General features: G+C 38.1%; 1 protein-coding gene across 1 annotated transcript in view; it reads right to left on the reverse strand.

Moving 5' to 3' along the window:
- LOC126419009 (ubiquitin carboxyl-terminal hydrolase 2-like) overlaps window positions 1-26,453 on the reverse strand; it is a 237,964-nt gene that overhangs the window by 14,003 nt on the left and 197,508 nt on the right. Inside the window, exons 6-9 of the mRNA XM_050086061.1 lie at window positions 20,049-20,277; window positions 17,327-17,573; window positions 15,371-15,449; window positions 5,717-5,945 (exon numbers count right to left, since the gene is read on the reverse strand). Coding sequence (XP_049942018.1) covers window positions 5,717-5,945; window positions 15,371-15,449; window positions 17,327-17,573; window positions 20,049-20,277 — 784 coding nt within the window. The remainder of the gene's footprint in view (window positions 1-5,716; window positions 5,946-15,370; window positions 15,450-17,326; window positions 17,574-20,048; window positions 20,278-26,453) is intronic.

Consider the following 26,453-nt stretch of genomic DNA (forward strand, 5'->3'; position numbering starts at 1 on the left):
TATTTAAATAATTTTATAATGCTGTCAAGAAGAAATCCACCTCAACTGAATGCATAAACTGAAACTGAGAACAACTTGTGCCTCAAGACTGCATCTCGTTGTTGACAGATGCTGTTGCGCATCCTCTACATGGCATTCTCGTAACTTAATATAATGGCAATGTCTTTCACAGTGGATATGTTGCCATAACTAATGAGGAAGTATTGAATAGGATTGGGGAGAAGAGAAGTTTGTGGCAAAACTTGACCAGAAGAAGGGATCGGTTGGTAGGACATATTCTGAGGCATCAAGGGATCACCAATTTAGTATTGGAGGGCAGCGTGGAGGGTAAAAATCATAGGGGGAGACCAAGAGATGAATACACTAAGCAGATTCAGAAGGATGTAGGTTGCAGTAGGTACTGGGAGATGAAGAAGCTTGCACAGGATAGAGTAGCATGGAGAGCTGCATCAAACCAGTCTCAGGACTGAAGACCACAACAACAACAATGTTGTATATTCTTGTATGTGATGAGTGCATGGCATACTGACCACTGCTTCACACTGCACTCAAAGGAAAGTGTTGCATTAAATGTGCCCCCATTTTCTCTACATTTTGTGGTACTATTCTGGTAACAAAAAATCCTATAGAACACTGACATAATATTCATTTAATATGCAAAGAAAATTTTATTGATACTAACACAGTCTGGACTGCTCAAACTGATTTTGGGCATGTCAGAGTGTGCAATACAAATGATGTAAATATAATACAATGACAAACTAAAACAATGGTAGGAGATAAATTCAAGGAAATTTTCAGTGTGATTGAAGAGCTAATCCTGTAGAGTAAGACTGGTGGGTAGGTTTGAGATTTACGAGGAAGTAAGACTAATTTTAAGGAGGCATGGAAAGTAGAAGAAGGAACAGAGCAGTCGCTTCATTGACTCTTGCAGCAGGCGTGTATAATAGGAGTCGGACTAGCAAGAAACCCACATTGCTTCTCATTTGTCCATACAGTAGCCATTCAAAATGGATGATGCAATTGAATCCACTATAAAAATGTACGTGCATGCATGTGTGTGTGTGTGTGTGTGTGTGTGTGTGTGTGTGTGAGAGAGAGAGAGAGAGAGAGAGAGAGAGAGAGAGAGAGAGTGCACACGTGTATGTTCCACATCTCCTAAAAAACCACTGAACCAGTTTCAATCAAACTTGGTACACATATCCCTTTCTGTCAGGCAACAATTGCTATTGGTATAAGAACCACATACCTATTATAGTTTAGGATATATAATGTCATAAATAATGAAATACATGACAAACTTCCGCATCATGCACAATCATGCATGTTGTTTAAATTTATTACTTCTTTGTTAGTAACTCTATTTGCAACACATTTTGCAGACAGTATCCACATGTGCTGCTGAATGTACCAACACACAGTTCAAGAGATGTGATGTCAAACACTGAGATGTGTGAAAAAATGCTGCATCATGCATACTGTTTTAATACACATATTCTTTCTTACTAACTCACACCTACAATCAAGTCAACTTAAGGAAATCTGTGAGATCTGATAGTGCTTTTGACAGCTTTCAACTGTGAAGTAAAGATGGCTGTAGGAGAAAACAATAGCCATCTATAGATATGTGAAGAACTGTTGCTGTAGAAACATTGACAAAATTGTATTGTAGACATGCAAAGAAGCTGTGTCGCGCATACAGAAACTATCCACGATCATCTCACACCGAGTCTACTGCAAGAGTACATACTGTGTAATAATGAACGAAAGGAAGATGTTCATCTTGGTCAGAGATCAAACTGGCAAAATGAATATCAGTCTGTCAGCTAGTATCCTATCAAATATGAAATCTGTTAATGGCAAATGACAAACACATTGAAAGCTCAAAAAACAAATTTAAAGCTATATGAGAAGTTATAAAAAAAATCAAACAACAAGTGAAACCAAACAATATATAAATGTTTGATTCTTGCCCAACCAAACTACAGAGACCTTCAACAAATATTTTGCAAACATAAGTGAACAGTTGGTGAGTGGACTGGAAGAACACAACAAAATATCACCTCCATCATCGAATAGCATGAGAAATGTGTCTAAATCATTGTTACTTTCACCCACATACACTGAAGAAATTTTATCAGTTATAAAAACCTTGAAAACAGGGTACACATGTGGAATTGATGGAATACCAGATGCAATAATTAAAAAATGCTGTCTTGCCTTAGCTGAACCCTTGACACACTCGTGCAACAGCTCACTGGCATCAGGAACCTACCCTTCTTGCTTAAAAACAGCAAAACTGAAACCATTGCTCAAAAAAGGAAATCCAGGAGGTGTTACAAATTATAGATTAATAGCCCTATTGCCTGTATTTTGAAAAATTTTAGAAAAATTTTTTTATAAGAGATTGTCTGATTTCCGGAATAAACATAAAATTCGCTCTCCCTCACAGCATGATTTCAGGAAAGGCTATTCAACTGAGAGAGCAATATTTGAATTTCTTAATGAAATCTGTGCTAAACTGGATGCGAGTGGGTTTGTGACGGGCATTGTCTTGATTTATCCAAAGTTTTCAATGCCATTGACCATAATGCCCTACTGCAGAAGCTTGACCAACTAGGAATTAGAGGTATATCCAATGAGTGGCTCAGGACATACCTATGTGGTCACAAACAGTTTGTTGAAGTGCAATATACTGACCACAACAAAATCAGCTACTACTATTCAGGATGTGAAAATGTGAAATATGGTGTTCCTCAACGATCAGTGTATTAGGACCCATTCTGTTTCTCCTCTATGTCAATGATCTTACGTACAACAAGTATTGCCAAACTACTCTCCAATTTGCAGATGATACAAGCTTCCTTACTAGTGGGAAAACAGAAGAAAAAGTGAAAGACTCTGCCATCCAAACAATGAACAGTGTAGAACTGTGGCTCAACTATAACAAGCTAATTATAAACAAAGAAAAGAGAGTAGCACTGAACTTCTATAATCTAAAAGAAAGGCACCACCTAAACATACAAATAGAACTAAGGGACAGAGTTCTTGAAAGTGTTGACAACACAAAATTTCTGGGACTCTGGCTCCAGAACAACACAAAATGGAGGTACACATTGAATATTTGCAAAGAAAACTAAGCAAAACCTACTACATGATAAGGATCTTAAAAACTTGTTGCAGCAAAGCCAGCCTGTTAAATGTATACTACTCCTATGTGTATTCTGTAATTAAATATAGCACAATCTTCTGGGGCAATACAACAATAAATATTAAACTTCCCAAAATGCAAAAGAGAATATTAAGAATTATTGAATGAGTAAATAATAGGAAATCATGAAGACTCATATTCAAAAACTTGTCAGTTCTTCCTCTTAATTGGATTTTTATCTACAAAATGTCAGTTTTCATAAAACAATATATTGATAGACACCCAGATATCTTATTAAAAAATGAAGATATACATGCATACGAGACAAGAAAAAAAATCTGATTTTCATATGAAACAGGTGAGAACATCATTGTGCCAAAAAAGCACTCTACATATTGGGATAAAAATTTACAATAATCTGCAAAACCATACTTAGTCAGTAAGTAAACACAGTAGTTTTAAGGCTGAACTAAAGGCATATTTCATTGGTCATTGCTTTTACAGTCTGACAAAGTACCTAGAAACCAAACAACAAAAATAAAGATGCATTACAAATATTCTACTTTGTATGTTGTCTCTAACGTTTGTTGTATATATGTGGTTCTTTGCTAAATTACTTAAATATCTAGTCCTCCAGAATCCAATACAAACTGTATTTTATCTTGTAAAGACTTAACCATGTTGAATATCCTTGTATATATTCTATACATGTAGGATCAGAATGATTAAATAAATAATATAAATGGATCCATGTACTACATGGTAATAAAAAAAATTAAATATTAAATACTCCCATCAAATCTTCAGAATAAATTTCTTCACACATCTATATCTGTACTGAACAGATCACCACTGAAATGAAATTACTGGCCGGGAGACACCATCTGGTGTTATTCAGCTGCCTAGTGCAAGTCTTTTTATATGACACCACTTCAGTGACTTGCACATCAATGATGACGAAATGACTATGAGGACAATGAAACACATAGTCTGTGAGTAGATAAAATCTCTGACCCTGTCACAAATTGAACCTGGGCCCCCACCCCAGGAATCAGCCACACTGACCACTTAGCTACAGGGGTGCCTGCATCATAAAACAGAAGTCTGTTCCCCTTGCTGGAAGACATTTCCAGTGCTCATTTACTTGTGTCATCTTTACAGTTCTGCTTGACAATGTGACCAGAACAGACCACATCTCATCAATCCACACTACTTCATCAATATTTGTGCTACGGATCTGTCTTAAAAAAATCGGCATCACCATGGACTTACATTCTCCCACTCCATCAACAGCTTATGGCCACAAAAATGCCCACAGTAAAATTGTAGATCGTGCAATGCTACGGGCAGATCAGTCTGTGTTGGTAATCTGATTATCCATACAGCTTCCCCCCTCCCCCAGAGTTTCAAGTTTCTATGTTTTTCCAGGATCTTTTTATTTCTCAAACATATCCTTGATGATCTTCACAAAAGTCTTTTTGTTTATGTACAGAGCTGCAGCAGTTCTATCGGTTAACACCATTAACAGAGAGCAGTAGGCCACCATTTTGTCTTTCACTCTCAGAATAGGCACATAATGCATCAAACCATTTCTCTTGACTGACCTTGTATGCCTCTCCCCAGACGAGAGAATGACGAGGAACATTTCCACTTGTAGCTTTTGATGAACTCCTTTCTGGCATAGTTCAGTACCACAAAATAAATAACAGTAACAGCAAACGAAGTAATAACTCCTCCAACAGCAAAAACAATGAACAAAACTACAGGGTGCAATGAACGCCCAGGACAGCAGCTGCCTGAAACTCAAGTGCAGCATGGGGCTGGAAATGTGATGGTGGAGTGAAGGTCTGGCATCTTTGTGGCTTTGCTGTGGCTACAGGTATCGTGGGTTCAGTGGAATGTGGTTTGTGCCTCCCACATGGGTTGGAGTATGTATTCAGAATGATTTAAAGTGGAATAGCCACATAAACTGATTGCGGGCATGGCAGAGACAGACAGAGTCATGAGAAGGATGAGATGTAGTTCACCCACAAAGCAGATGGCTTACAAAACTGTCATTTGACCAATACTTGAATACTGCTCGCCAAGTCTGGGACCTGTACCATATAGCATTGAGTGGGGTAAAAGATCCAAAGAAAAGTAGTTCATTTAGTAAGAGTGAAAACAACACAGAGATGCTCGCTCGAGTCCAGTGGCAGATGCTACAAGAGGCATATTATACATCACTGTATGGTTTATTGTTACAATTCCAAGAGCATGTGTTCCTAGTACAGTCAACGAGCATTTTGCTTCCTCCAATGCACAGGTCGCAAAAAGACCTCACACGGAGGCTTACTGACAATTGTTTTTTGTGTGGACCATTAGTAAAAACAAGAATGAGGGAAGTGACAGTTGTACACAAAGTACCCTCTGCCACACCCAAAAACTAGTTTACAGGGTATGGCATTAGTGTGGGGTTTCCCATCTCTTACCATCTTCCACAACAAAAATTTCGCTAACTCGTGGACTACAATATTTCTATTTTTCATTCTTGATCAAAAGTGAAATAAATTATGTAAGACTCACCTCGAGTCATTGTACTCGTGCCATTCTCCCGTATAAGGATGCTTGCAGTACGCAGTGTAGTGTCCCGAGTAAGTTGTTCCAGAGTGGTTTGCAACTCCATACAAGTTGTATGTGCAACCCTGACCCCTGTTAGCAGCATACGCACTCAGGTCTAGGCCAGTTAGTGGAAAGTCAACAGTCACATTCAATTTACCACGGAACCTTTCAGTAGGTGAAAACCGTTTCAAATCTTAAATTCTTCATTAAGGATAACACAGTACGACAGTGCTAATCTTACCATTTATCATAAATAATAATAATCACAGATGCTTACATGCAAATCCACTAATTAGAAATAATCATTTGCACATTCACATATTGAAATACTTACAATCTAAATGTACCATAATATTTCATTATTTAAGTTTACTCAAAGAGAATCAAGGATGGATTTCTTTTCAAGTGTACAGCTGGATCAGCATTCCCATTTCTGCACACAATATCTTGAATAATGGAAATTTCAGGAGATGGGACCTGGATAAACTGACTAAACTAGAATTTGTACAGAGTTTCAGGGAGAACATAAGGGAATAATTGACAAGAATGGGGGAAAGAAATACAGTAGAAGAAGAATGGGTAGCTTTGAGGGATGAGGTAGTGAAGGCAGTGGAGGATCAAGTAGGTAAAAAGACGAGGGCTAGTAGAAATCCTAGGGTGACAGAAGAAATATTGAATTTAATTGACGAAAGGAGAAAATATAAAAATGCAGAATGAGATTTTCACTCTGCAGCGGAGTGTGCGCTGATATGAAACTTCCTGGCAGATTAAAACTGTGTGCCCGACCGAGACTCGAACTCGGGACCTTTGCCTTTCGCGGGCAAGTGCTCTACCAACTGAGCTACCGAAGCACGACTCACGCCCGGTACTCACAGCTTTACTTCTGCCAGTACCTCGTCTCCTACCTTCCAAACTTTACAGAAGCTCTCCTGCGAACCTATGCAGTAAATGAATCAGGCAAAAAGGAATACAAACGTCTAAAAATGAGATCGACAGGAAGTGCAAAAGGGCTAAGCGGGGATGGCTAGAGCACACATGTAAGGATGTAGAGGCTTATCTCACTAGGGGTAAGATAGATACTGCCTACAGGAAAATTAAAGAGACCTTTGGAGAAAAGAGAACCACTTGTATGAATATCAAAAGCTCAGATGGAAACCCAGTTCTAAGCAAAGAAGGGAAAGCAGAAAGGTGGAAGGAGTATATAGAAGGTCTATACAAGGGCGACATACTTGAGGGCAATGTTATAGAAATGGAAAAGGATGTAGATGAAGATGAAATAGGAGATATGATACTGCATGAAGAGTTTGATAGAGCACTGAAAGACCCAAATCGAAACAAGGCCCTGGGAGTAGATAACATTCCATTAGAACTACTGACGGCCTTGGGAGAGCCAGTCCTGACAAAACTCTACTATCTGGTGAGCAAAATGTATGAGACAGGCGAAATACCCTCAGACTTCAAGAAGAATATAATTATTCCACACCCAAAGAAAGCAGGCACTGACATATGTGAAAATTACTGAACTATCAGTTTAATAAGCCACGGCTGCAAAATACTAACACGAATTGTTTACAGACGAATGGAAAAACTGGTAGAAGCCGACCTCGGGGAAGATCAGTTTGGATTCCGTAGAAATATGGGAACACGTGAGGCAATACTGACCCTACGACTTATTTTAGAAGCTAGATAAGAAAAGTCACACCTGCATTTCTAGCATTTGTAGACTTAAGAGAAAGCTTTTGACAATGTCGACTAGAATACTCTCTTTCAAATTCCAAGGTGGCAGGGGTAAAACACAGGGAGCGAAAGACTATTTACAATTTGTACAGAAACCAGATGGCAATTATAAGAGTCAAGGGGCATGAAAGGGAAGCAGTGGTTCGGAAGGGAGTGAGACAGGGTTCTAGGCTCTCCCCAATGTTATTCAATCTGTATATTGAGCAAGCAGTAAAAGAAACAAAAGAAAAATTCAGAGTAGGTATTAAAATCCATGGAGAAGAAATAAAAACTTTAAGGTTAGCCGATGACATTGTAATTCTGTCAGAGACAGCAAAGGACTTGGAAGAGCAGTTGAACGGAATGGACAGTGTCTTGAAAGGAGGAATTGAGATTAACATCAACAAAAGCAAAATGAGGATAATGGAATGTAGTCGATTTAAGTCTGGTGATGCTGAGGGAATTAGATTAGGAAATGAGACACTTAAAGTAGTAAAGGAGTTTTGCTACTTGGGGAGAAAAATAACTGATGATTGTCGAAGTAAAGAGGATATAAAATGTAGACTGGCAGTGGCAAGGAAAGCGTTTCTGAAGAAGAGAAATTTGTTAATATCGAGTATAGATTTAAGTGTCAGGAAGTCGTTTCTGAAAGTATTTGTATGGAGTGTAGCCATGTATGGAAGTGAAACATGGATGATAAATAGTTTGGACAAGAAGAGAATAGAAGCTTTCGAAATGTGGTGCTACAGAAGAATGCCGAAGATTAGATGGTTCAAAATGGTTCAAATGGCTCTGAGCACTATGGGACTTAACACCTGAGGTCATCAGTCCCCTAGAACTACTTAAACCTAACTAACCTAAGGACGTCACACACATCCATGCCCGAGGCAGGATTCGAACCTGCGACCGTAGCGGTCACGCGGTTCCAGACTGAAGCACCTAGAACCGCACGGCCACACCGGCCGGCGAAGATTAGATGGGTAGATCATATAACTAATGAGGAGATACTGAATAGGATTGGGGAGAAGAGGAGTTTGTCGCACAACTTGACTAGAAGAAGGGATCAGTTGGTAGGACATGTTCTGAGGGATCAAGGGATCGCCAATTTAGTATTGGAGGGCAGTGTGGAGGGTAAAAATCGTAGAGGGAGACCAAGAGATGAATACACTAAGCAGATTCAGAAGTATGTAGGCTGCAGTACGTACTGGGAGATGAAAAAGCTTGCACAGGATAGAGTAGTAGGGAGAGCTGCATCAAACCAGTCTCAGGAGTGAAGACAACAACAACAACAACAACAACAACACAGTTGTATGTATCATACACTGTGCAAGATGGTCTGGTTCATTTACAGACAGCCTGGATTCAAACCAGACTAGCAGCACCTGACAACATAAACTTTTTAAGTCCAGTGGGTGTTTTCGTGTATGCATTAAAGTCATTTTTCACAGAACCTGACAAAGACTCTTTGATGATATGTTTACTTCTAATTATCTCATAACAGCAAAACACAGGCAGATCCATAGACCTGGAACAACTTTTCAAAACAAAAACTGCTGGATAAACAGAAATTTAAAGTCGAGTAATATGAGATGGGAGATGGGAAAAACCTGTAAGGCTATGCTGCTGTGAGGAAGCCACTTTGAGAGCTACCTCGTGGGATGCAACTTGTAATTTTTAAATGGAAAAGGAGGCCATGAGACATATCAGACAGACACAGGTGATGTGTCAAAATGACAGAGAATGGCATTAAAAAAACGATAGTGTCTTCCATTTAGCTTTATTCATTCTCAGTTTATGTCACACTTTGTACAAAACATGACAAATGCTGGTGATAACACATAAAGGCTACAAAATCTGCTCAAAATGTAGTCTAGTGCATTGTAGGTTAGTTGTTATCTGCTTCACCCATTCCTTGTGGCACTTAACCAACAGATGAACACGTAACGATCTGAGGTTGATACTCTCTCATACAAACTGAACTTATTGATGCCAGCTTTCTCTACTAATGTTTCCAATATAATTTTTGCTTGTATTCACATGATGTTCAGTCTCTTTAATGTACTTTTCTGTTTATTAATGATTTAGTTTACAACTTTGCTCCTGCTGTTTCACAATAGCAAGCTGTGTTACAGGTGGTAAATAATGTCATAAAATAAAATTATGAATTTGTAAACATAACACCATCAAAGTATTATTCAATTTGTGCATCATAAAGTTATTCTCAATTAAATATATCAACTTACAAGCCCAGTTCTCGCCATTTGAGGGAAGTTTTTAACATGGCTGTCTCTCATAAAATATTGAGTGATGAGGCACCTACTAATGAAAGAAAGTGCAGAGAATGGTTTCAGTGCTTCAAGAATGGTGATCTTGATGTCACAGACCACCATGGTGGTTGAAGACAGAAGGTTTTCTAAGCTACTCAAATCAATGAAAACAATCAATGGAGATCATTATCAAAAGCAATTGATGCATCTGAGTTGAGCACTGAAAGACACACAGCCACAATACAGCGATAGATACAAAGAGGTGATTTTGTAGCATGACAATGCTTATCCCACATCGCAAATCCCATAGAAATATACTTGGAAATATTGGGCTGGAAAGTCCTACCCCATTTGCCATATTTTCCAGACATTGGTCCCTCTCAACACCATGTTTTTCAATCAATGGCACATGGCCTGGCTTATTAGCACTTCCAGTCATACGAACAACTGCAGTTCTGTCGCAGGATCCATACACTGACCAAAAGATGGGAGAAAGTAGATGCCAGTGATGGCCAAAACTTTGAATTTTTGTAAGTTTTTCACAATGAAGCCTTGAACTTTGAGAAAAAATGGTAGAAGCAAAGTTGTAGATCTAACACTTTCCTTCTATTACTTTTTTCTATCATTCTTGATGCTGTTTGGGGCATTTTGTATGCTCAGAACACAAATACATGGAAACTCTGAAAAGCAAGTTATCCTGGTACTTTTATGTTTCAGTTCAACAAAAATGGGTAAAAGAAAAATAAGTAAAATAGTTAACATGAATTATATTTTACAGTAACACATGGAACTCTATTTTTTTTTTTTTTAATTGCACACAATGCAATGCCTTCATTGACAAATCATTTCAATAAGAATATTATGGGACCTGGGTACAATTCAAACCAGAATTCAAGCACAAGATCAACAGTTCACTCCCAATCTTCACCACATACACAACTGCATTCACAGCCCCCGCCCCCCACCCCCCTCCCCACGGATCTGACTGACTTAAATTTGGGGGACGATGAGGCCATTCTACCAGATCTATCAACCCCCAGGGAAGTTGGATATCCAGATATGCCTGGATATCCACATCCAAGCAGCTGGATATCCAGGTATACATGGACAGCTAGCTTATAACAGAGGTGTAGCGCTATCATGCTAAAAAAATAAATAAATAAATAAAATAAAAAAGGTGGAAATATCCCGTCGTTAGAAAGCATTGATGGCAACATACCTTCATCTAACAACTACAGATAACAGGCTGCTGTTACTGTATCCTGACTGAAAAACTGCTCAACAATACGAGAACTCCATATTTCACACCAAATGATCACTTTCAATGTGCCAACTACCTTCAATGGATCCATCCAGTGAGGGTTCTCATCCAACCAGTAAGTGTGATTCTGTTTACTTACTTCTGTCCACACAAAAATTAGCTTCATCCATAAACAGTGTGTCATAGGGGAAGTGAAGGTTTTCGTAGAATTTGCATGTCACCCATTCCACAAACTGACCCCAATGATCTGTATCACCCTCAGTGATACTCTGTAATTTTTGTAATGGTGCCATTATTTGTTGCCAAAATTCTCATTTTTGATGTATGGTTGACCCCACTTTCTTGCGAGATATGGCACGTAATATACTCTGAACTTTTAGTGAATGATGAACAGTGGTTGATGTTGCTTCATTCACTGCCACTTTTGGTCATCCAGCTTTCAATTTGTCTGTGACAGAGCTAGTTTCACAGAATTTTATGACAGGTTTCACCATCACTCTGTGGGTAATGGGTGGTCTGCTTGAGTGGCATTGGTTTGAAATCCAATTTAATAGCATGTATAGATGTTCTTTTCTCCAAATATCAAATTGAATAAACCACATCACTGTTTTTCTTGCATAGTTCTCTATCTGTCCAATATGTCACAAGACCCCTTTTCCACTTGAAAATTACAAGCTCCATCCAAGACAGACATCTTGACTTTAATTTTCTGTCATTGCTTGAGATGGATGGTTCTGCTCCTATGGCTGAACTAGTAGTTCTGCATTTTAAGAAAGGCAAGGAAAAATTGTACATAATTACAAGCTTATATCATTGTGCCCGCATTAAATAAATTTTGAATGTGTTCAGAAGTAATAAATAAACAACTATAAACGTTTGTGACATCACAAAATTTTAGAAGACAGACTACACTAAAAACATCCTATTGAACGGATACAATTTATATACTACAAAAAGGAAACACTAAGTGCCAACAACACACAATGATCAAGGCTGAAATGCAAAATTACACTCTTGTTATAAATTAATAAGAACAATCAATTTTTGAAAGTGTAATATAATTGGACAAAAATCTACCCATTACATAGTGTGTGTAACAGGACATCCTCCTCTAGCATTACTTTTCCTCAACAATAGTTGTCGATACCAGTATTATTTTTCAAATTTTGGATGGTTCAATATTATCTCAGCTGTTTTTCTGAAAACTTTCAGATTATTTTATATACAATACGTTATATTTCAAGATAAAATTTATGAAAATGAATTATTTTATTTTTGATGTTACAATCCATAAGTACTAGCTCTGAACGAAGCATTTGAAATTATGAATTATGCAATCTAGTACTGTTTACTACGTTTTTTTTTCTGGATTCATTTATGAAATAATAATTAAAATTAACAGAATGAAATTAACAGAAAGTCATTCCCCAAGAAAAATTGTAAGCCCTTTGGAATAAGGTTATTACTGCAGAGTGAAGCAGTAGTGAGCATGCCTTTGATGTGATTGTACATATTTTTGTATTTTGTGTGAACAATCTAATTTCGGCTTAGTTAATGTGATAATTCAAAAGACTGTATGAAATATTAAAATGTGACAAAATATATTAACATTTCTGAAAGTATTTGTATGGAGTATAGCCATGTATGGAAGTGAAACATGGACGATAAATAGTTTAGACAAGAAGAGAATAGAAGCTTTCAAAATGTGATGCTTCAGAAGAATGCCGAAGATTAGATGGGTAGATCACATAACCAATGAGGAGGTATTGAACAGAATTGGGCAGAAGAGAAATTTGTGGAACAACTTGACCAGAAGAAGGGATCGGTTAGTAGGGCATGTTCTGAGGCATCAAGGGATCACCAATTTAGTATTGGAGGGCAGCGTGGTGGGTAAAAATCGTAGAGGGAAACCAAGAGATGAATACACTAAGCAGATGCAGAAGGATGTAGGTTGCAGTAGGTACTGGGAGATGAAGTTTGCACAGGATAGAGAAGCATGGACAGCTGCATTCAGTCTCTGGACTGAAGACAACAACAACAACAACAACAAAAATTCTGCAACAACAATCTTCAAATTTATTTAGATCAATTTAATCATGAGGACCTAAAATGTGAGAATTTCAGTTCCAAGAATGAGACCCTTAGACAAAAATAACTGGAGCTAACACTACACGAAAAGTGGAGTAAACTAGAAAGTGTATTGTAATCTTCGCTCCTCTCAAATTTTTCATAGAAGACATTGCCTACTGTAGACAATAGCTGGAAAAAGGAAGGAAGTGGAAGATTACAAGTGGCAGGAGAACATATGTGAAAACTGAGGAAATTTGCAACCTCTTAGAGTCACTGGCTCCTATAGATAGCAGATTTTCTTAACTTTCATCTGTGTTCTCCTACGGCCACTCTGGTTATAGAGAGAGATGCTACAATGCGTATCTCAAAGTTCAATACTTAATCTAGTCTTATTCCTTTTGTAAATAAATGACACATTGTAAAACATCAGTGCCACAACCAGTACACTCTTTGCAGGTGATATTCTCAGTAGAATAAAAAAAATTATGAGCTACAAGAAACCATAAATGAAATAACAGAAAATGGGACGACTGGTGGTACAAAATAATGTCATAACCGATATAAAAAGCTGTCTTCCTAAACTTTCATAAAAGAACTGATATGAAACACTGAGACTTGAAAATATTTTTACATCAGAAATTATAATTTCTACACTTGTGGCACATAAACATTTGCAAGCTGCATAAAGTATGCTATGCCCTACACAAGCTTGACACGGCACAAGCCAGGATTGCATATACTGCATATTGTGCTAAATTGCATGCAATAATGAAATATGGTAACACAATTTGAGGAACATTTCTACCTAGATCACTCATTCCTCTCACTCAGGAGAGAGATATGGAGCAATGCACATTCCAGAGCCAAAAGATGCATGCAGATCTCTCTTCCAAAATTTAACTGATTTATGTCATGGCAGTGTCTACATATTGTAAGTGTCTAAAATCATCAAAAATAATATAAATGAATTAAGTAAAAATTTGAAAATTCATATTCACAGTTCAAACAGAAAATGAAACCTTTATATCACAGAATTGAAATGTCAGAATAACTTGTTAACAGATACAAGGAAAACTGGGCACACATCTTTCTTTAGCACAAATCTGGAAACTTTGCAGCTTGAACACTGTTTCTATTCTGTATCTGAATTTCTTGCACATATGAGTTCAAATAAATATGGAATCATCAAATGTAGTTTCCATTTTTTTTTCAATGCAAAATAAATGTGGATAAATTTTTGGTGTCTATGCCATTTGTAACAATATCTATCATGCATCTTACTTGCTCGTTCATGTGAGCAGGAATAAATACAGCAACTTGGAAGATTTGGACAATATGGGGAACAATTCCATGAAGAAGTAAAAACTGAAAAGTAAGTTCATTAATATTCAAGATCTATCCATTTTTAAGCACTGATGTGCCATTGATAGTAAGGTTAACGGAACTTTACAATTTTAACAAAAGTTTGGCATCTTACTTCTACATACTGCATAAATGCTGGTAGTAAGCAACTTCTTGAAATAATGGATATTAACTTGGCTTACAAATCAAATTGTTTCATCACACCAAAGCACTGGTTATACCAGTTCTGCACTATTTGATAAAGACTGCCAGAATATATAATTTTTACAAGAGCAGATCAGTGGACAAAGATTGAAAAGGCTAATTAAAAGAGAAGCATAAAGCACTGTTTAGTATCAAAGAAGATAACAAGAAGATAAGCTAAAAAATGAGATGAGGATTAACAGGAGGCTCAACAAGTACATAGATGGCTGATACTGTGAGTACAGGCAGTTAGAAGATATGGGAAGTTTTGAACAAGCAGAGTTCATGGTTGATGAATAGACAAGGTAAACACAGTGCAAGCTATACTGTGAAGCACACAATGACTGTATGCAAAGAATCAGTCAAATCTGCTTCAGAAGACAATCTAATGAAAGTAATCCTAAGCTGCACTGTTTTGGTGAATTGCTTATTACTCATGTTCAGGCTGGGGTGTGGTTGAAACACTTTATGTTTTAAAAAATTTTATTAATGTCACCCCAACAGTATTTGATTAGTTCAGTTACTTTAAGAAATCCATATATCTAGGTCACAAATGGGGTAAATAATTCTTTGCCAGCTGCAAGATGAAAAGAAAAATATTTTTTCTAGTTCTACCAGAACAGCTGCCACTTTCAATTAATTCTTGATACAAAAATCAGTTCTAATTTTTCTGTTGTAGCAATAGATGTAATTGTTACATTAGAAATAATGTTTTATTTGTTACTCAATGGAAGAATTTCTTTTTGACTGAAAGGATACGAAGCACCAAAATCTTCGGAAACTTCTGGATAGTGAAACTTTTTGTACATTTTCGACGCATCTGGCACTTTGAACATGTCTGCAACAAGTAAAAATAACTTGACAACTTATATTAATTTTGAATACATATGCACCAATTTTTAATTATGTCCTATAACATGTCAAATTAGGAAATTATTTTTTAAAACTATCAAAATATCTTTGTGTTGACCATCTAAAATAAACACACAAACAAACCAAACAATATAATTTCATAAGTTTCCACAGCCAGAGACAGTTAACATAAAAGTTATCTTGGTATGATACCATGTCTTGTTCTAAGTAATTATCACTGATGAAACCAATATTTTGGTCATGGTAACCGTGGCCTCCTCCAGAGTCATGATGTGGTACCATGCTCAGAGAACTTTTATGTAAAGCAAACAATATTGTGTATTCATGAACAAGTTCCTGCACAGCTAGAGCCAAAGAACAAGCCAGGAGTGTCCAACTTTCCTGAGTCTAATATGTGTGGGATAAAAAAAATAAAATAAAAAAAACTGAAGGATATTGTTCACTAGAACCAACTTCAGTTCACAACATCTGATTCCATATTTGGAAGAATTAGGAAGGTATTTATTATGTATCGAACAATTAGTAAGCTACATTGTCGTAAATAAATACCAAATGATACAAGTTGATGTCTGTTGCTGCTGGTGCTGATGTCTGTCTTATCAGTAAGGAGTAAAACATACATCTGATACACAGCAACTGTGCACATAAATGTGAATATCGCTAAAGTGGCATTATGAAGATTTGTAATAAGATTTTTGAGAATTAAGAAGCTGGCAATTTATTTCTGAAAAGGTTCACATTTATGTACATTCTAGTGTTAAGAGGAGACCGAGCTACAAAAAAGATGACCTCTGCATCAATAAGGGTGTGAATATTAAGTTTGTTAACTGTGAAGATAGTATGGCCACAGACAAAATTCCTATTACAACTGGTTGTCAGGTGGTTCATTTTCAGGTTGTTTTCTTAATTTAAATATGCAATCCTGAGAGAGATTATGATAACTAAAATTTCTGAAACAGTAAACACAATGAGAATACGCATCACACTATTAGAGGTATTAAAGAAAGTGTATGTCCTTCAGAATCAACCAGAAAATTAAGATCAAGGTACAATGTGATGTAGGTGACTAAACACTACTGAAAGAGAAGAAAACTGATGTTGCAATGAAATGGTTATAAAATTAGGTATGGATGCAACATGGAGGCACGAGGAGTTGGCATATTCCGAAATTGCAGACACATCAACTTCCAGAAAAGTATGAGACTCAACGAGTTGACCACATTTTTAAGTAATTAAGTATTGGTCTAAGTACATTTGCTGGACCCAGTCATTCACATAACATACCACTCTCACATACTATTTTCTCAAACAAACAAAATAAAGTACACTGTTGTTAAACCCCATTGTAACACATCTATCATAATCGATCTGTTTCACTATTAACATATTTTTCAAATATATAAAAGTGGTAATAAATTTAATAACAGCTGAGAAGGTCTGCAAAAATAAGATTCTGAGTCAGTCTCAGTTTACATTCAAGAAGGGTAATTCTACAAAAGAATGCCATGCATCCATTACAGTAATTTTGATTTGGATCTCTGTGAATAAGTATTACTCTTGAATAAGAAAAATTTTGTGTTACTGCCCCTTTCTCAATATCTATAGTATTCTCCACTTACTTAAGATGGCTTACAGTGTATCAGTCACTTCTTTTCTTTCTATCATCTGGAGTACTTAATGAGTTAAAATGAAAGAATATTTGTAACTACCTAAATCGCATTTGAAAGACATTTTACTCTATTTCAAATTAATAAAATGTTTTTGTATTATATCTGGCTACTTACAACCCACCAAAAAAGGGGCATAAAAATACAACATCACAACATATCAGAGGAAACTTACAGGTTTCTCATCACCATCGAGGACTTCCTCCCGTGTGAAACTGTCGAGACACTGCTGGAGACGCACTTGCCCCGTACGCACGGGGATAGGCAGAGAGAGATCCCAAAAGGGATCAAATGTCACAGAGCAGTGACCACACACCGTACATCGCAGTGTCGATTTGAGTTGGCCCACGAAGATGTCCACTATCTTGCTGTCGTCGGCACGAAGGTACCGTTTCCAAGCTTCGGCTGATTTCTGCTGGTCACTGCAAAATCATTAAGTTGGCGTTGTTATACTGTATATACTTCACTGCTATCAAAATGAAAAAGTATACCAAAAAGAAAAGTCAACTGAGAATTTCTTAACAGAATGACTGACCCATACAAACCTTTGGGAGACAAAATTCCAGTACCTCCAAAACACACACATGAAAGTGAAAACACTTATCCTACCATTTGAAACGGTTAGTTTGGTTCTTAGGGAGGAAAGAGGGATCAGCTTGGGAAGTTTGAAAAGGAACGGCACGTCACTGAGAGCCCAGGATGGGAGTGATCCACTTCTTGTGAGTATGGGGAGAAACCTCAGTGAAAGGTATTGTGATGTCAGTCATGCTTCATTTGATATGTTTCTCTTGAATAAACTATATCAAAACACTAAAATAAAGTTCGAACTATCATTTTCTTAACAGACAGCACAGCACTACATGAATTCACAAATTAATAAAGGGTGGCATAGTAGAAAGCCTCCGAATATCTTCCATTTCCATGCATCAAACTATTGCTTACAGTGACTGACTACATATGTGTGTTCCAATTAAAGAAAGGTATGACTCACCCTGAAAACCAGAATTTGGAGTCTATAATTGTCACTAGACATCCAAAAGAAACTATAAGGTATAATAAACATTAGCTGGTTGTAAGACTTCTCTGCACCAAACTTGTAAACAAATATATTGATTAAATTATTTTTGTGCATTAATTTCAAATAAATAAACAAATAGGACATATATGCAAAACTTCTTTCCTGTAAACGTAGCTAGTAGTCTGTTTTATCCTCAGGCATTAGTATTTTACAACATTCCTTCAAGTAGTTAGCACAAACAGTCTACCTTACAGACTGCAAGATTGTAACATATCATCTCCATCATGTGTATTCCCTGGAGATAATTGGCTGATTTTTCCCTAATCCCTTTAACAGGTAGTGGTCTGTGCTTATGATGTCAGCTCAAGATCAAATGATTTCCCCGTGATGGTGGGTGTTTGCCAACACCCTTTGCAGAGAAACTTCTAAAGGTCCTTCGGGAAGCAACACCTCAAAAAGTGTTATTAGTGGGAGCACAAAATAGCCAACATCTACATTCCAACTGGCTGGAAGACCCCTATGTTAAATAATTTTACAGAGCATTCAGGAGCCGGCAAAACAGAGGAGTCAGCTGGCAGTCCTTGTAGGTGTAGTTGGTATCATGTGCCCTCTGGGGTAGGGACAGTGTTCTAAAGTGTGTTTCTGCAGGCAGTAGCTGGTGACACCACAAGACCGACACAGCTGTTTTCCTAGCAAAGAAAGAATTGAGACATTCAAAAATGGGTTCCTGTGAACCACCACAGAACTTTACTCGGGCACTTTCCTCTTTCCTAGTCTAGCGTTGCCTTTCAGTTGGTGTGTGTGTGTGTGTGTGTGTGTGTGTGTGTGTGTGTGTGTGTGAGCGCGCGCAGGCGCACTCTGTACTCAGACCCCTTATATCAGATCGCAAAGCCAGTAATTAACTGGACAGTGGTGTTTCAGTAAAGGAGATAGACTTGGTGAGGTATAATAGAAGCTGATAACTAATAGTTATTTCCATTCAAATATGAGAGTGGTGTTTTTGAGTGACTCTTCCCCTATTGAATTTTAACTGTATTTCTATTTTGTAATTGTGAGTGGGAGCTGCTGGCAGCCAGGTGGAGGTGGTGTGATGAACTGTTAGTGATGCACATATCCGAGTGTGTTAGTCGGATTTCAGAATCTTCTCTGAAAGTAGTTACATCACTACAGAGTTTTTAATTATTGACTTCAGAGTTGTGAACAGTTTACTCCTGTCCCATGAGTCAAAATGAGTTGGTGGCTCTTATTTAAAGTGACTGGTAGTGCAGCAGAGATGAGCATCAATTTAACTCCATTAATAAACATTTCTGACTAAATCTGCTGAGCAGTATGTCGTGTATTTTGTATCACATACTGCACTTAGCAGAGAGTATGCAGTTTCTGGCTGTGGTTACAAGTGCATTTTTTTGTGACTCAACAAGAACTCAGTGGCATACACCAAAAGGGAAGTTTCAAGATGACACTGAAAAAATGAATTTCTGCACAATACACTCAGTCATAAGAGAAGTTTAATTCTCATAACGAAAAGAACAGGAAATAAGAAAAAGGATGAATTATTTCATCAAATTATGAGATTCCTTCTGATGCAGAACTAAACTGAGATCTGAAATGCTGACCTACCAGTGGGAAAAAATACTTCAAACTAAAGTGCCATTATCAGTACTGATTACATCAAGAGGCTCTCAAAAACATGATCAGTACTGGCAAGCTACAAGCACAGAATGCACTTTTTTTTCTCTTTTTTGTCTCTACTGTTCTCTTGTTTTTAATAATGACAAAAATTAAAAGCTTACTTAAATATTGCACCTTATGTTGAATACTGAAACATACAAACACTTCAATACAATTTATTGCACAACATAAACCTACTTAACTTTACCTTAATGTCTCATCAATTTCTGTAAGAATCGGTTTAGGTTTGACAGTAACACGATTCACATCTTCGTGTAGCCCCTCCAATAAATATCGCAGAAATTCCTGAGCGTCTTGTTGACTGTAGCCCATAAAACGTGGTGCAAATCGTTGGATTTGTGATTTCAGTGCTGTAGTATTTACGACTGTGCCATTACTGTCACTGTGCCATAGTTCTTGAATTACTGTAGTGAATGCTGAAAACAAAGAATTAAAAGTATTTTAAGCAACTGTTTGTTAAAATTGTTAAAGGAATTATCACATCTGGCCATGAAGGAATAAGGCTATGCTACATGAGGGCAGTAGTTGGAAGATACATTGCTGGTATTTAAGAAAACAACACTATGAGGTCAGAATACAGCAAATGTCAAATTGCCATGAAGGATATATGCCTGTACAAATAAATGATTAGCATTTCCATGCAACAAAACAAAGTGAGAAGAAGTAATGCATTAACATTCTGTGTATAAGAAAAGATTACACACAACATTTCCCATTCAGAGATCACATTTCAATGTTGGTTGCTTGTGAGTAGGTTCTATTACATCTCATGGAACACAATGGTGGAGACTATCTGTTTACTGCCACAATGGTAAACTTAAAACCACCCAAAAATGTCCTCGGTGACCAAACATAGTCACAGTGATCAAAAATAAAATTGAAGGTGGTGCTATCATTTGATTCCGAGAAGGAGAAACACCTAGCAGCATATCAGGTTTGTGGCCTACTGAGACTGCAATTTATAGTCCTGCAATACTGTTGCTCGCATCTGCCTCTATACTCTGCAAACCACTGTGAGGTGCACAACTATATCAGTTATTAGGATTTCTTCCTGTTCCATTTACATATGGAACATGCGAAGAATTGATTGTCTGAATGCATCTCTGCGTGTAGTAATTATTCCAATCTTATCGTCACAGTTCCTATGTAAGTAACATGTAAAGGATTGCAGTATATTCCAAGAGTCATCACTTGAAGTCAATTTTTGAAACATTGTTAATAGACTTTCTCAGGATAGTTTGTGTAACTTCAAGAGTATTACAGTTCAGTTTCCTCAGTACCTCTGAACACTTTTCTATGGATTAAAGTAACCTGTGACAATTCATGCTGCCTTTCTCTGTATACATTCAACATCCTCCGTTATAAGAACCAGAACAATAAATTTTCGATAAAATAATTTAACTGTACAGATAAAAATCTACTCACCAAATGGCAGCAGAACACACACATAAAAGAAGGTTATAATTCGAACAGCTTTCGGAGCAGTGGGTCCTTCTGCAGGCAGAAGGATTGAAGGGGAAGGAAGAGGGGTGAAGGGAAAGGATTGGACAGGTCTACAAAAAGGGGTAGAATTCAGGAAAGTTACCCACAACCATGGGTCAGGAGAGGCTTACCGGATGGGATGAGAAGGAAAGACTGATTGTTGGGGACTGCATCTGATGATACTTGAAAACCCGAGAGCTTAAAGATAATATGCAAGAGAGATTACTGCTTAAACATTGTGCACGAGTTAATAAGAAGTAAAAGCTAAGTACACTGTACATAACAGAGGTGAGAGGGGGCAGTGAAAAATAGATAGGTAACACAATGAAAGATGTAGGAAACTAAAACAGAGTGAAGAAAGGAGTAGTTACTGTGAAGAAATTCTGAGAAAGACAAAATTAATGTAAACTATTGCCAAGTGGATGGCAAGAAGCGAGGATGTGTTGTAGCACTAGTTCTGAGAAATTGGTGTATGGGGTAAGAATCCAGGTGGTGCATGCGGTGAAACAGGCATCGAGGTCACGATTGTCATGTTGTATAGTATGCAATGATTGTCATGTTGTATAGTATGCTCTGCAACAAGATATTGTGTGTTGCCAGTATACACCCTCTGCCTAATTCATAATTTGGCGGTAGTCATTCGGATTAAAAGGTCAAAAAGTGTTTACATAACAGCTGGTATATAACATGACGTTTCACAGGTGGCTCTCTCTTTGATGGGATATGTTTTACCAGTCACAGGGCTGCTATAAGTGGTGGTACGAGGGTGCATAGAGCAAGTCTTGCATCGGGTACAGTCACAAGGGTAGGAGCTGTATGGTAGGAGCAGTAGGGTAGGGAGATGTGTGCAGAAGGGGCATAGGGTTTGACAAGAACATTGCAGAGACTGGAAGGGCAACAAAAAACTATTCTAGGCATGGTGGGCAAAACCTCAGACAGAATGGATCTCATTTCAGGGTACAATTTCTGCAAGTCATGGCCTTGTCGAAGTCACTGATTAATACATTCTTGACCATGATAATACTGAGTGACCAGTGGCGTGCTCCAAAGTTGTTTTTTGGAGGGATCAACAGTACCAGGCTTGGATGTGATGGTCTGGGAAATCTACTTTTGTACTAGGCTGTTGGGGTAATTACATCCAAAAAAAGCTGAGTTGAGAATGGTGGTGTATTGTTCTAAAGAGTCTGCTTCCCAACAAACATGTTTGCCTCGAATGCCAAGGCTGTATGACAGGGAACATTTGACATGGAAAGCAAGTAAGTACTGTTGTTTGTTGGTAGGTTTAATGTGGACAGAAGTGTGTAGCTGGCCTTTAGTGAGGACGAGATCAACATCAACGAAAGTGGCACTGGTTTCTGAATAGGACCATCTGAAATTTAATTGGGAGAAGGTATTCAGAGATTCCAGGAATTTTAACAGGTCAGCCCCACCTTGAGTCCATGTGGTAAAGATGTCATCAATGTATCTAAACAAAACCAGGGGCTCAAGGCTTATGGATGGAAAACATACTCCAAGCAACCCATGAAAAGGTTGGCATAGTAAGAAGCCATCCTAGTTCCCGTGGCCGTATCCCTGATCTGTTTTTATGTCTGCCCCTCAACACTGAAGTAGTTGTTCGTAAGTATAAAGTTGATTAAGGTGAGTAGGAAGGTTGTCATACATCTGGAATCAGGTGGGCAGTGACTGAAGAAATGTTCATCAGCAGACAGACCATGCACAGGGGGATGTTGGTATAGAGGAAGATGGCATCAATAGTGATAGGCAAGGTGTGTGGAGGGAGTGGGACGGGCATGGACTTCAGACAAACAAGGAAATGGTTGGTATATCTGATACTGGATGGAAGTCTTTGTACTATGGGATGCAGGTGCTGATCAACTAAGGCACATATATGTTCTGTGGGTGCTTTGATGAATAGCAAATATACGACAGCTTGGATGACTGGGTTTGTGTATCTTAGGAAAATTGTAAAAGGTGGGGATGCATGGTTTGGGTGGGGTGAGAAGTTCTATGGACTGAGGTGTTAGTCCTTGTGAGGAGCCTGAGGTTTTAAGGAGGGACTGCCAGTCAGTTTGAATCATTAGGATGGGATCTCAATGGCATACATTGCATGTAGAGGTGTCAGACAGCTGGTGTAGACCTTCATTAACATACTCCTTTCAGTCAAGTACTATAGTGGTAGATACTTTCTGTGCTGGGAGGATAATAATGAAGTCATCAGCTTTTAGGGAACGTAAAGCCTGGAGTTCTACAGAGGACAGATTAGGGTCATGTTTTAGTGACAAGAGGAAGTGTTGTGAAGCAATGCTGGATGTGAGGAATTCTTGGAAGGCTTATAATGGATGATTTTGCGGTGGTGGTGGTGGAGGTGAATCAAGTTGGGATCGTGGGTGGAACTGTTCACTGTTGGAAAGGTTTTGGGATTGGGCTGCAAAGTGATATTTCTTATCACACCCTATGCTCTTTCTGCACCCAACTCCCCACTCTATGGCTCCTATTCCCTATGTACCTTCCTACCACCACTTATACCAGCTGTCTGCTTGTGTCTGTATATGTGCGGATGGATATGTGTGTGTGTGCGAGTGTATACCTGTCCCTTTTCCCCCTAAGGTAGTCTTTCCGCTCCCGGGATTGGAATGACTCCTTATCCTCTCCCTTAAAACCCACACCCTTTCGTCTTTCCCTCTCCTTCCCTCTTTCCTGATGAAGCAACCATGGGTTGCGAAAGCTTGAATTTTGTGTGTGTGTTTGTGTTTGTTAGTGTCACTATCAACATACCAACGCTTTTGTTTGGCAAGTTACATCATCTTTGTTTTTAGATATGTTTTTCCCACGTGGAATGTTTCCCTCTATTATATTCATTATATATATATATATATATATATATATATATATATATATATTGTGAAGTGCACAATTTTACATTTATGTACATTTAAAGGAAGTTGCACCACTTTGAAATCTTATCGAGATCTGACCGAATATTTATGCAGCTTATTTCAGATGCTACTTCATTATAGATAACTGCATAATCTGCAAAAAGTCTCAGGTTACTATTAATATTGTCTGCACAGTCATTAATGTACAACATAAATAGGAAGGGTCCCAACACATTTCCCTGGGGAACACCTGAAGTTACTTTTACATCTTACAATGACTCTCAATGCAAGACAACATACTGCATGCTCCCTACCAAAAAGTCCTCAATCCAGTCGCAAATTTGACTTGATACCACATATGACTGTACTTGTGACAATAAATGTAGGTGTAGTACTGAATCAAATGCTTCTCAGAAATTGAGAAGTATTGTTTCTGACTGCCTTGATCCAAAGTTTTCAGTATTTCACGTGAGAAAAGTGCAAGTTGAGATTCACATGATCGATGTTTTCAGAATCCAAGCTGGCAGGCATTGAGGAGGTCATTCTGTTCCAGATACCTCATTATGTTTGAGCTCAGAACATCTTCAAAGATTCTCCAGCAAATTGATGTCAAAGATATTGGACAGTAGTTTTGTGGATCACTTCTACTACCCTTCTTGTAGATGTTGTGACCTGTGCTTTTTTCAGTACAGAATCTCATAGGAATTCTATCAGGCCATGGAACTTTGTTCAGTTTTAACAATCTCAGCTGTTTCTCAACTCCACTGATACCAATACTTTTTTGATTCGTCTTTTCAGTGGTATGAGGATTCAAAGAGTGGCAGTCCACAGACATTTTCCTTTGTAAAGGAACATTTGAAAATGGAGTTAAGCATTTCAGCCTTTGATTTGCTACCCTCAGTTTCCGTTTCCATTTCATTCACTAGGGACTGGACCCAAACTTTGGTGCCACTACAGCCTTTACATACAACCAGAATTTCTTTGGGTTCTGCGAAATATGATTTGAGAATACTCTGCTATGGTAGTCATTGATGACATCACGTACTGCTGTCCTGACAGGAAAAAGTGTTTCATTCAGAATGTCTCTGTCTCTATCTATGTCCCCATCAGCGGGGATTCTGTGACTATCGTGAAAATACAAAATCTGTTGGTTCAGGAGTGCCATACTTGACACGGTGCAGGATATCAGTGGCAACACATGACTAGTGCCCGAGAGGGCAGACATAATGTTCACTCGGCTGTACAGGATCGTAGAGCCACATCACGTACCTGTCATCAGGAAATGGGTTTCTTTGCAGAAAGACAAATATCCACAGGAGTAAGATGACGCCTGGAGCACCACACCACAGGCCGTCAGCTATGTGACCACTGGCAAAGTTTCCCTCGACACTACTCTACAGAGACAGTGGTGCACCTGACAACAACACGGGACACAAGACACAGGAGAGGTGTCTTGTCATATTCTGAGATGAGTCCCATGCCTTAGTACAGTGTCACAAAACAGTTCTGTATGTCGAGATTCCGAGGAGAATGAAAATTGTCAGATCGCATTTGTCGTCACTTTACCGGCCCTACGCCTGGTGTTACGGTATTTGCTGCCACTGTGTACGTACCGCTCATTTGCATAGTTAGTAATTTGGACTGCAGGTGCTACAATTCAGATGTGTTACCACAAGTGCCTCCTCGGGACTCTTTTTCAGTAAGATAATTCGAGATCACGTGCTGTCCGAGCCAATCTACCTTGACACAGAGGGTGTTTGAATGTTGCCTGGTGTTTTCCCCAGGTGTCCTACCCACTGAAAATATCCGGTCATGCATTGCTGAAAGACTGACACACCATCACTACAATGATGAGCTCCGCACAGAGCCAAAGCAACATGGAAGGAAGCAACCATATCTGTCAACGACAGGGACAGGAAAATTTTGTGACAATGATAACACAAAAAATAATGCAAAATTAATGGTTTTTAGTGAAACAAAGTGCAGTCAGTAACTTTTTACCAGATATCTCAAAATCTGTGCTTTGTTGTACAAAACTTTTATAAATCTGAGGACAACAGTTTACTAATATTCATAACAGATAGTCATTGAATGATAAAATTGAATTTTGGTTTCTAATCTCCTCATGGCAGAGGTTTGTGCATAATGTTAAAATGACAATTCATTTCACACTTAGCAAATTTTGATGCGATGATGAAAATTGCAACAAACTTAGGGGGAAAATCACAGGATTT

This window comes from Schistocerca serialis, chromosome 9 (genome assembly GCF_023864345.2).
Source record: "Schistocerca serialis cubense isolate TAMUIC-IGC-003099 chromosome 9, iqSchSeri2.2, whole genome shotgun sequence".
Classification (NCBI taxonomy): Eukaryota; Metazoa; Arthropoda; class Insecta; order Orthoptera; family Acrididae; genus Schistocerca; species Schistocerca serialis.